The 12988-nt window shown below is 33.9% G+C and overlaps 1 protein-coding gene across 1 annotated transcript in view; it reads left to right on the forward strand.

The window, feature by feature from the left end:
- Positions 1-12045, forward strand: part of LOC104621950 (chromodomain-helicase-DNA-binding protein 1-like) — a gene marked incomplete at its 5' end in the record, with an annotated part of 13963 nt that extends 1918 nt beyond the window's left edge. Inside the window, 10 exons of the mRNA XM_010288587.1 lie at positions 327-477; positions 1495-1617; positions 1984-2121; positions 4401-4664; positions 5093-5233; positions 7369-7547; positions 9398-9494; positions 9698-9755; positions 10677-10887; positions 11093-12045. Coding sequence (XP_010286889.1) covers positions 327-477; positions 1495-1617; positions 1984-2121; positions 4401-4664; positions 5093-5233; positions 7369-7547; positions 9398-9494; positions 9698-9755; positions 10677-10887; positions 11093-11456 — 1726 coding nt within the window. The remainder of the gene's footprint in view (positions 1-326; positions 478-1494; positions 1618-1983; positions 2122-4400; positions 4665-5092; positions 5234-7368; positions 7548-9397; positions 9495-9697; positions 9756-10676; positions 10888-11092) is intronic.
- Between the last annotated feature and the right edge of the window lie 943 nt (positions 12046-12988).

The raw sequence follows: 12988 nt of genomic DNA on the forward strand, positions 1-12988 counted from the left end.
TTAGTTAGCAAGTTACACTTGGGTGATGATTTATACTTTTATTCATGCTTAGCCAAATCTGTGACACAGCTCATGGTTAGACAGGTGTTTGTTCTTCCATCTTTTAGTCTTGATCAGCTTTAAAACACATTTCAGTGCTGATTTCAATAAATATTTTATAGAAATGTTAAAATATAACTATAAATATTTGCGTTAATTTCCGAAATATACCAGCATCTTAGCAGAGAAAATAAATCTAGTTAATCACTTGTAGTATGTTCCCTTCCCCGATGCTTAAGCTTCAGAAGTAAAAGCCCCTTATTTGTCTTCTAATTTATTTCTTTTAGATATGTCATCCCATGCCACACCAAGGCTGCTCATTTTGATATAGATTGGGGTAAGGAAGATGATTCCAATCTGTTAATAGGCATCTATGAATATGGTTACGGCAGGTGGGAAATGATAAAAATGGATCCTGATCTCAGTTTGACACAGAAGGTATGTCATCTATAACATTCTATCACGGACTCTTTGTTTAGGTAATAATGCTACTAAGAACAGTTTGAAAGAGCTTATTTTATGATAACTGAAATTGCAGAGACATTATAAGTCAGTTGTACTTCTTAAGTATGTTTCTGGTGGTGTATTATTAGATTTTAAGGTTTTGTGTGTTCAGTTGAAGTATGCCTTCTTGCAGTCAATTATGTTGCCATATTTCCATGTAATTGGACCTCTGTCATTTAAATTTTTCTTTTCAGTCTTCTCCTTCTCTATTTTAGAAGTTCTTGTTTTGTCCATTTTGTGTTCTTGAACTTTTGGAAGGGAGGTTTTTCTAGAGGTTTGATTTGGTTTCCCCATCCCCACGTAATCCCCAGGTTCTTCACTTGAAGCTGTCTTTTGCTCCCAACGTAAGAGTAGCTGTGCCAGAATTAGTGCAGTAGCTCCTTAGCAATAGTGAGCAACAGGTATTGAGGGAAAGACTGGGATGCGGTAAACTTCGTGACAGTGCCAACAACCTATAATTATGGGATTTGAGGAGCCAGGGTTCTGTCCAAATTTGTTTAATAATGGTTTCTACTCCTGCTTTCCATTAATTTGCCAGGGTTTTGAAAGCACCCATTTATATTTTGGGCATCTGCAATACGCTATAGTGAGTTCTGCATTTAAAAGATGAATGAGGCAGAGCCAGAAGTTCTGTGGATGACTGGGATAGTTTATCTAAGAAATTCTGTGCTCCTATCGGAGTGGAAACAGAAATCTGAGACTGGTTTCTTGAGTTTCATTTAATCTGTGAGACTGTTTCCAAGACTGCATTGGCTGTGTGATTGGAGAGAAACTAAAAGGTTTAAGAAATTCTCCATTGCTTCAAGTGTGCTGGCATATTTGCTAGGTATAGTTGAAGTGGATTGTCTTCCACATTCTTTTACACAGCTTTTTCTGTTCTGCATGCTCCAGGCTAGCATCTTCCAAACTTGATAATATGTACTTACAGCTGTGATTTTGATTTCTTCTCAGATTTTGCCTGATGATCCAGATAAGAAACCCCAGGCGAAGCAGTTACAGACCCGTGCAGACTACCTCATTAAATTACTGAATAAAGACCTTGCAAGGAAGGAAGCACAAAGGCTTGCTGGTGCAGTAAGTAAAATTTGGCATTCATTAGTGAGATAAAACAACATGCTTATGGGCGTGGTAGCTGATCCTTTTATTCTTTTTTCAGTTTTGCTCTTTTTCTTTGTGTAGTATTACTCTGTATTGCTAATCATATTACATGAGATAAACTCAAGAAATTAATTGTGAGTTTCATATTGTATTATTCTCTTAATACTTGTAAGCATTCTCTACTGTTGCACTATGCTCTGTCTCCAGTCCTGAGGAAAGTAGTGGTCATTAGTGGCAATATACAAAATGAACCCTCTATTTGATATAAAAACAAATCTTTTTTTGCAACTGTGGTGCAAAGCTGCTTATCCATTGACATTAAAGAGACCAATTTGCATTCAGGGCAATTCAAAGAGGAGGAAAACAAGAACCAAGAAGAATAAGGTGATAAAGGCTGCAAAAATAAAAGAAGAAATAAAAAGTGATTCTTCACCACAACCCTCGGAAAAATCTGATGAAGATGATGATGAGGATAACAAGGTAAATGTCCTTCATATGGTAATGATGGCTATTCAATTCTTCCTATTGGTGTTGATTTCTATTTTATCTTCTGCTTGACTTTATAAAATCGAAGCACCTGAATGTCGTCCTTTTCCTGTGGCCACTAACAATAGATGCTGCATCAGTACAAGCACACAGAAGATGGGATCTATTTTAACTTAATGATAATCTAGTAGCTGAGGAATTATGAGTAGTTTTCCAAACTATATTATAAAAGAATGTTGTGGTCTAATTACAAGTGGCATTGCTCAGTTTCAGCATTCTTTGAAGACTTCAGCATTGTATCTGCTAGAATTACAAACCTAAAACAAATAAGCCACAATTATAAAACTAATGTTTCTGACTAATGTGTTATAACTACAGATAGTGAGTCTTCGAGTAAAATTTTTTAATTCAGGATCAGGAAAAAACAATCAAGCTCAATTAGAATGAGCAGCATGACTAAATGATATTTCAGGACTTGTATATGAAAGCTCTTGTATACATCATGGCTTTCATTATCCAAAACAACCATTTAACCAACTATTTAACCTTGTTGTGTTCTGTTACTTCCGATGTGTTCCTTTAGGCCTGTGCTTTTGTTGGGTTTTTTTATTTATTACACAGCAGAAACCACTAGAGAGAAAAATTTGGATTAAGTTTAGGGTCATGTCAAAGATAATTTTACGACTTTGAGAGTAGTTGAAATACATCAGTGAAAATCTATATGTATCATAAAAATACTTCATACTTGTTATAAAATAAACTACATCGAAGTGTCTATTTTAACTGTAATTGTCAACTTGCTCTAGAGGAAAAAATACTTATGTGAATACATAGTTAAAACTGAGTCAGCCTTAGAAGAACCATGATACATCTATAAAAAGTAGTCATTTTTAACTAAAGTATTCCTGTATGAATTTAAATTGTACTATGAAGAAAAAAATGTAAAGCCATAAAAAAACCCACCTTGAATGTAGACTGGCTTATGTTTATAGAAACAATCATTTGTCTGTAATGTAAGACTAAGAAATGTGTTGTAACAGTTCACCATAAGTTAACGTGGGCACTGAATCCTAAAGCTACGCAAATTAAGTGTTCAGTCTACTTAAAAAATGAGTTGTTAGACTTCATCTCCACTCAAAACAGAAGACACTGCCAGTAAGTTGATTGATTTGTTACATTTTTGGAAAGTGCCTAAAATGCTGTCCCATTTTGTATATTAATAACATATATTAATCACTTTAATTTTGGACACAAACTAACAACTACACTTCTGAAAACTGGACTATATACAAGAATGGGCTTTAACCACCTAAACGGTTGGCTCTTTACACAGCTGCCATACTGTGTGCAATATTTAAAACTTACCTGTAATTGCTAGAACATTCAGGAAACTCTTGAAGCCATTGGATTTTTGGTGGGAAGTTTCCATGATACCTAAATACTTCAAGTCCTGGTTGGGCTGATTACTTAGATGAGCTATCATCAAGTAATTTGTTCGGATTATGTATTTGGCATTCTTTACACTGTTTTTCTGCAGTGGATTCTATATATGCCTTTCCAGGGTGTACTCAGATAAATTCAAAGATAATAATGATTCTTGCATCTGTTTACGATACTTGTTACTTATTATAGTATTTTTCTGTATCTGAAAGGATTTGAGTTTCCATCTCAAACCTTGTAAGTGACTATTATAAAGACCAGTGGAGTGGTATTTTGTTCATCTTCAAATAATTAAATGGACCCCTATCAGGCAATCTGTAACTAAGACTTTTTTTAAGCCTAGTGAAAAGAACATCTGAGAAAGAGAAAGCTGAGACTCTGTTACCTTCACCTGTGAGTGTGTAATATGGGATTGGTAAAAAGTTACTGAGATGAAAGCTAACTAGAATAGAGGTCTTCTAACATCCCTATAACTTGAGTGTCTTGACCAATCAGCTCAGTTTTGCGAGACGTACTTCCTTACAGTTTTTAGCTTTTCAGACCATAACTACCTTTTAGAGGGACAGAATTTTAAGTTAGTTCTAAGTTAAACGGATGTAATTTCTCACCCCCACTACCACTGCCAAATCAGTGCTTGCTTTGTCACATCAAGGAAGTAAGTGAGTAGTCCTCATCTTTCTTTACAACTGCATTCAGTTCTATTTAATAGGTGTTAAACCTATGTCCAAAAATAAAAAAATGCACAGATAAAAAGTATGTTTTAGTCTAATAGTTACAAAACTTGTATAGATAGGAACTCGGTTTGATGTGACATATATGCTTGCGTATTACAGGATGAGATTGTTTCAATGAAAAATCCACCTAAAAAAAATAAAGCAGAAAAAGAAAATGAAGAAAAGCCTGAGCCAGATACTGGTATAAAGAAGGAAGCTGAAGAAAAAAGAGATACAAAAGAAAAGGAAAATAAGAGGGATTTGAAAAGGGAGAAAAAAGAAAAAGAGGATAAGAAAGAATTAAAAGAAAAAGATATTAAAGAAAAGAGAGAAAACAAAGTAAAAGAATCCACACAGAAAGAAAAAGAAGTAAAGGAAGAGAAGGTAACTAGGTTTACTTATCTTATATAGCACTAGAAAAGGCCACTAGGTTTATGTGAACAATTTTGAGATGAAAAGGTATTTTGGATCTCATCAGTTGTCATTTCACTGAAGTCTTTTACATAATTTGAAGTTTTATTTTTACTACCTGGAATCATGAGGACAGGCATTTGAAATTAGAATTTACATCTTCAATGTTACATATCTTAGTAGGACTGAGAGTACAAGTGTGTGGAAGAAATTCTTTTATTCCTTTTCCATTCTCCTTTTCTGTCTCACAGAGGAAGTAAAATGTACAGTCATTGAATGTGACCATAAGCTTATTCTTATTATTGAAGAGAATGAAGTAGTTATGGGGATTGTCATATATTATAGTATACTTCCAGAGACAAAATAAAATTCACTTAAATATTTTTATATTTTATTCTTAGGTAAATGAAATCAAAGCTGAAAATAAAGAAAAAACTAAAAAAATTCCATTGTTGGATACTCCAGTTCATATTACTGCAACTAGTGAACCAGTTCCTATATCGGAAGAATCTGAAGAACTGGATCAGAAAACTTTCAGTGTAGTAAGTCCTGGTTTGATCAGTTAGTGTTTATACTTGATAGTCTAAATGAGGACAATTTCTGATGTTCTTGATTCTATTATTGGGTACAGTAACACAGGTGATCTTTTGCTATTAAAGTCTCAGATCAATGAATGTTACTGATGCTGTACTAAAGTAATTTTTGTCTTCATTCCAGCAGGGTGGGTTTTCTTTTTGTCTGTTTACTTATGCAGGATAGTAGGAAGATTTATCCAGTGGTCTATGTGCTGAATAGATTTACAATCTAGGCTGTAAAGATACATTCTCAAGAATAATTTATGTATCCTGCTTCTTAAAGATCAGATATGAGTGAACTCCAGTGCAATTGCTGGAGTCTCTGGCTTTGCCTTACCATGTATGCCTTTCTTCTTTGTAAGAAAACGAGAAATTATGTTTCAGCACTTCTCTCTTGAAGTATTGCAGACTTAAATTGTAGACACATGAAGAAACAAATGCTAAAGCCCTTGGAAATACCTTGCTGGAGTATTGTCTCTGACGCCAAATAATTTTGTTTAATCACTACTTCTGACTAAGAACAGAAACGATATTGGAGGAAAAAAGGCACATAACTACAATTTATGTAAAGTTTTATAGGTCGGCTGGGGCATTTGGAAAGGTATCAGTAAGTTACTTCAGGCAGCTACTCTCCTGTGGGTGTTTAGTCATTTAGATTTAACAGTTGTTTGTTTCTGCCAGCCAGGTTTATTGGGTCTGTTGTGTGTGCTGGGTGTAACATAAAAATAGGATTCTCTTGAGTATGGCAGTGACTGGTCTATGCATGGTTTTATTCTAAACATTCCAAGTAACTCACCTGTGATTTCTAGAATGAGCCTCTAGTAATTCAGGTGGATAAGTTTGTGTGGTTAAGCGACAGAAAATTCCTTGATTTCCATGTATAGTTATATTTTTCTGATCACTTTATATTTAAGCAGTGCATTTTGTATGCTGTCTTTTAAAGTCTACTTTAAGCTGTGGCTAGTGCAATATGTAACACAGCTACTTAATTAGTCAGCTGGCAGTGGAACAGCTTCCCTGGTTTTTCTGAGTTGTCCCTAGATGCTTACAATGGTAATGGTGATATTCCATTTAATTCCATTCCAAACATGTGGATTTTCAAAAACCTTTTTTTTTTTCAATCTACAAACTGCCTTTTGTTCTTACTAGGAATAATTGTAGGTTGGGTCTGTGTATAAAAAAAACTTTTTTTTTTTTAATTATCCAGGCTTTTTGTTCTGGAATCTATGTTTATCATTATGCCATGGTCAGATTCAGTCTAATTAGTGTATTTAACTACACTTTCAAATGGAAATTATGACTGTGTGTTGTTCAGGCTTAACTAATTTGGCTCTTTGTGACAAGAATATGAATTTCATCTGTTTATTGTGCCACTGTAGTTGGATGGTATTCCTAAACAAGTGTCTGTAGTTTAAATCATACTAACTGGTTTTATCTGGATTTACTATTAAAACATTTTCATCAAAGTGTGAAAATTCAAGAATGTACATACAATATGTGTCTGTGTTGCCATCACTGTTGTTACTAATCTAGACATACTCAAAATAGCTTTACTCTGGATAGTGCAAGTTCTGTTAGTATCTGCATAGGACTGAGGTTTAAAAACTGCTTAGAGAAGCAATGTTGATCCTCTGCTGAATACCAGATTTAATGGTTGCAGAAAGTATTTTTTTAAATGTACTGAACAGTCTCATTTAATTTTGACATTGAATTAGTATAACTTTAAAGGTGCTAAAAAGTTCAAGTCTTGTCCTATATGCTTGTGCTGAAAGTTACAACTGTGATTGTAAAATCAGTTGTAATAGTCCTTTTCCTCAGAAAATCCCTTCTATTAAATTAGTGCTTTCTTAAATCCGTGATATCTGTATTTTATACCATCTAGTGCTTTCACAGGGGAGTAAATTTCCAACTGGGTTTAAAATACAACTTTTTCCAGAGGACCTGCAAAACATTTTAAGAGATGTGAGCAAGTCTTGTGTTTCATTTCGCTTGTAACAATACTGTATTTGCCTCTCTGTATATATCTCAGTAAATAGTGGGTCATGTTTTAGAATTCTTTTTTTTCCCTTTGAATTAATACATTTCTGTTTTCCACTTCACAGTGCAAAGAAAGAATGAGGCCTGTCAAAGCAGCATTGAAGCAACTGGATCGACCAGAGAAAGGCCTTTCTGAAAGAGAGCAACTGGAACATACTAGACAGTGTCTAATCAAAATTGGGGATCACATTACTGAATGTCTAAAGGAGTACACAAATCCTGAACAAATTAAACAGTGGAGAAAGTAAGTTACTCTTTGTGGTTTTTCATGAAAAAAAGGAAAATCTATAATTATTTCTATTAAGCAGAATAGTTTTTAATTATTTCTCTTGTTTCTTATTCTCCCTTTCCTATATCTTCTGCTGTTTTACAATGGAATATATAAAAAGATTATTGTAGATGGTTCTGACTTTTAATGGATTGACTTTTTCATACACACATACTTTTTCATACATACAGTATGAAAAGCTATACAAGCCATGCATTTTGTCCAACAGGTGGAGTTATCTCACTTCTTACAACCAAAAGCAAACACTAGTTAACTTGTTACTTAGATTGTGTCTAGTGGAAAAGCATTCTTATCACTAAGAGTCTGTTTTTTCCAACTGTGACTTTTTTTTGTAATTCCTGCTAAAAATAGGCAATTCTAAATTTGTGTTGAACTTTGTATGATTTTGAGTTGCAGAATTCTTAGTTCTTTTTAAAATATGCTCTAAAATTAAATTATATATTACATATTAACTATGACTATAAAAATATTTATCGTAACTTACTCAGATGTATTTCAAAAATGAAAGAAGTTTAGAAGTTTGCATCTTTATGAGCTGACAATTTAAAAAAACAATTGTTGGTTTGTAAACTTCTTATATTTCATTGTTAAGTTCTTAATGCAATTTGAGTTACCTTTATCAAAATGTGCACTTTAATCTTTTAGAGTTGAAAATATATTCTGCACTTCCATATACAAAAGTCTGGTACATGTTTCATTTTCTTGAAAACTTCAGTTAGTGTAGAATGATTCTGCTGTTTTTACCTGTTTTACTTCAAAATATTAGGCTGATCTGAGGTAGAAAAACAAGATCCATGTGTTACATTTACCAAAATGTTACATTTCTTTAACTGGAAAGTTGTATAAAGCTATTATTCAAAATGCTACAATATTATATGTAGATTAATAAAATATGTATATCACTATCTTTGATAAGAAGATGTGTACTTGAGCTATATGAAGTTATACAGGTGTCACTAGGGATACCATTGACTGGTTGTCTACTTTTGCAAAGTAGTGTTTAATCACAGTGAATGGAGCAGACTGTTACTTCTGGAGCCTGCATACTTCAGACAGTACTGAACACTAGTATTCTGTAGTCTTGTAAACATTCCACTTGTAAATTTGACTAAAGGAATTCTAGACTTCAGGTATGTTAGCTGTGACCATAGAAGCAAATGTTTTCTTCAGGGTTTTGGCATCTTGACAGTAAAAGATTGTTCTTCTTTCATTCCTTCGAGCACAGATTAGGCACAAATTCATTGCCATGCCACTTCCATCCTCTTTTAACAGTTCTCATCTGGTTTCAAAAGCTTTGACCAGGCTTTGGAATTCTGTGGAAAAATTCTCTCATTGATATTTTCATGAAATAAGGCTTGTAGGTCAAATGTCTTACACTGTAAGAGTTTTCAAGTTTGGAAGAATTTTTACGTACTTTACTTACCTAAATTTTTGTTTACTGAGTGTATTCAATACTTAAAATTGAAATTTTCAGAAGACACATAAACAGATAGCTACATTTTTAAGCAGTTTCAAAAATCATTCTGTTAACACAGTTGTTATTAGTACTACTTTCCATGCACTTTGCAGTCTGAAGTACTTATGATAAGTATTACAATGTGACAAATTGTTAAAGGAATTAATCTTTTAAATGTTTGAAATACAGCTAGGTAATGTTTGCTGTGTAGCTAAGTAACTGTGAATTTTATAGTGTTTCTGGTTTACTGAAGTACTGTTCAAATAATTTCAGTTAAATCCATGTTCTGTTGCATAACACAACAAAAATAAATTTATAGAAGAATTATAACTTCTCCTTTCTTCCTCAGAAATTTGTGGATATTTGTCTCTAAGTTTACAGAATTTGATGCCAGAAAACTGCACAAACTGTATAAACATGCAATCAAAAAACGCCAAGAATCTCAGGTAATATTTTCAGACCCTTTCTAAAATACACAAATTTTTTTTTTTTTAAGTGTTACAGCTCTTTTATTAGACTTAAAGGATTATAAGGAACACAGTAGCATTTGTATTTGCAATAAAGTAGTTTCTTTTGTTAGGATATTTTTCTAATGAATTCAGATGAACTTTTAGATTTGGCAGTGAGTTCTTTTACTTGTGTCTTTTAGCAACACAATGACCAGAATATTAGCAGCAGTGTGAATGCACATGTAATTAGAAATCCAGGTAAGAAACCTTAAGTATATTCTCATGTTAGATCTCTTGGTTTTCATGTTTATTTCATTTTACATGTCTCCTAAATCTGTCTCCCACACTGCTAAGTATCCTAGAGATAGGCTGATTAACAAAACTTTACTAGTTTGCTGATGAAGTCCAGCTGAGTGCAGACTGAAGCTCATACTTAACTTATTTTAGTAGTAACTTATTTGATCATCCTTTACAAAAATTTTTGAAACATTTTTTGTGTTTAATTTTGGGGAGAGAGGTCTACTCAAAATCTGTTAATTTCTTGGAAATTCTATGCCAATTTGTAGCTGTTGTAATGTCACTACTGTGTAAGAAAGCAAGCTACTCCTTGAAGTCATAGTTTATAATCAGTTACATGGGCTGTCTTTTTATTGTTGACAGTAGCACTGATTTTCCTATGTTCCCACACCTGCCGCCTTGTAATACTTGCTTTTATCTTGTGTTTTGTAGCACTTTGAGTATGTTTGCATAGATTTAATATAATGTATTTTAGGAATACCACTGAAAGTCTTTTCTTTAAAGGTGTACCTTTAAAACTTTTATGTGTGCTAAGGCCTTCCCTTCTTAGTTGCTACCATTCTAAAATTGCTGTACTAAAGGCACCTCTTCTCACTGCTCATTTGGATGACACTTCATAGACTGATTGGAGAGGTCAAAGACTGATTGGAAAGCTTCACTTTCCGAGTCCTACACATCTACATTCTAGCTTGGTTCCCTCTTACTTCTGAGGTTTCTTTCAGTTCACTAGCATTAGTGTATTTGTCTTTCAGCTTTTTAGATCTTGTTTCTGTCAAATTATAATGTCATTTTCACAGTGCTCTACATCTGACAGGTAGAAGTGCTGTTTGAATCAGGTGAAGAAAAGACTTTGAGACTTTTAACCTCTGCTTTATTAAACAGATGTGGAAAGACTGAAGGAGAATACAAACCATGATGACAGTAGCAGGGACAGTTACTCTTCTGATAGACATTTGTCACAATATCATGATCATCATAAAGACAGGCATCAGGGAGATGCTTACAAGAAAAGTGACTCTAGGAAAAGGCCCTATTCAGCCTTCAGCAATGGAAAAGATCACAGAGACTGGGATCAATACAAACAAGACAGCAGGTGAGTTTCTTCAGCAATTTTAAAATTTGCTCCAAATTCCCTTCCTGTTTTTGTAGTGTGTTTGTAGCAAGCACCAAAACATCTCTTTTGAGTAATGCAAAATTGCAATGACGATATTTCTCTAATGCAATTCTATTGATTTGACATAATTGTCGCTCTTAATATGTGTTCAGTAATACTAATACAAATGACTTCTGTTTTTTAGATACTACAGTGATAGTAAACACAGAAAATTAGATGACTACAGGAGCAGAGACCACAGGTCAAACCTGGAAGGAAGTTTAAAGGACAGCCGGGCTCATTCAGATCACCGTTCCCATTCAGACCACAGGATACATTCAGATCACCGTTCCACTTCAGAGTACAGCCATCATAAATCTTCTAGAGATCATAGATATCACTCAGACTGGCAAATGGACCACAGAGCTTCAGGTAGTGGCCCAAGGTCACCATTAGATCAGAGGTCTCCTTATGGTTCAAGATCTCCCCTAGGACACAGATCTCCATTTGAACACTCATCAGATCACAAAAGTACACCTGAACATACATGGAGTAGTCGGAAAACATAACAAAGACTGACACTTTCTGGACCTTCTTCTAGCCATATACAGTAAACTAACACAGTAATTGCCTTACATGACTTGAAAGATACAGACTGGATATTCTATGAGTAGCAGTATTGTTACTTCTTTCCAGGATGCAAGGTCTATTATCCCAACAGAAGAAAAATATTTTTGTATTTAATGTTTATGCTGCACTGTGCTGCTAATGTTGTGGCACTCTTTTTTTAAGAAATGGAAGATGTTTACTTTTACAGGGACCTCAACACTGCCCCCTTTAGACTGGATCTTACTATAAAAATTCATGTCAAAGTGGTTTTAGGCTGAACACATTTTAAATTATGTTTATAAATGAACTTTTAAACACTGACCTGTACTCATATTTCAGGAAGGAATGAGGAGTTTATTTTCTTTTGTTTCCTAGTAAAGAACTATCAAGGACTTTGTTCACTTTCCAAAGCTACTTGTTTACATTGTACACTGCGACCACCTTGCCGCTTTTCATCACAAGCTTGAATATTTAAATTCTGTACCTTTAACTGTAAAATAGCCAGGGTTTCTCCTGTTTGTGATCAGTTATAATGCCTTTTTACAAACAAACAAAATAAATAAAAATAAATGCAAACAAATGGCTGTAAATTATTGTAAATTAATTAAATGAGCTTTTTTCCCCTCTCAGGCTTTTTTTGACTGTTCCTTTCCCCAACCAACTCAGGCCTTCTTGTCACAAGTATGAAACAAAATCAGTGTACTTACATGTTTTTTATCTTGATGGAATCACTGTTCAAAATGTAAAAATGGGGAAAGAGAACACTTTATTCCATTTAGTGCTATTTTTATTTGATGCTTTAGATACATGTTTGGGGGTGGTTTGGGGTTTTGTTTGTGGGGTTTTTTTTTGTTTTGGGGGGTTTTTTGCCAGTTAAACTATCAGTGTTGTGATTGTTTGTAATGACATGGTAAGAAATATCCAGCTAAACTGTGCTCTGGAAAGCTTTTCAGGTGCATTGGTTTTAAAGAAGTGTTAAATATCTGAACACTTCAGAATCCAAATCAGCCAAAATTTATTGTAAATCCATTTGTGTTCCCTCTTCAATATGGGCAATAATGTCAAATGTGCTATGCAGCCAGTTAATATTCTAGAAGATTTGAATGACTTTATTGACAGAATTGTTACAATGCACACTGATTGTACATAGACAACTTCTATCTGACAAATTAAATTTAAACTCAAAGGATATGTGGGCTCCTGTAGTTTTCTGCTGTGTTTTTCTCCATGGTGTTACTTTGTCTCAGGTTTACCCATAAAAACATTAAACTCTTATGCACTAAATTTTAAAACACAATGTGATAATTAAGGAAGATATCTAGCCTGGCATGTGGTTGGAGCTATATCTGTTGCTCCAGTTTTGCTCCACTCTTGCTATGTTAAGCATTTTTTCCAATTAAACAGGTTTATATGAAAGCATGAATATAGAAAAAAAATCTGTCCCCAGAGTATCTGTTAGGATCTCACTGTAGGCACAATTGCTGCACATTAA

The sequence above is a fragment of the Phaethon lepturus genome, unplaced genomic scaffold, assembly GCF_000687285.1.
Source record: "Phaethon lepturus isolate BGI_N335 unplaced genomic scaffold, ASM68728v1 scaffold12816, whole genome shotgun sequence".
NCBI lineage: Eukaryota > Metazoa > Chordata > Aves > Phaethontiformes > Phaethontidae > Phaethon > Phaethon lepturus.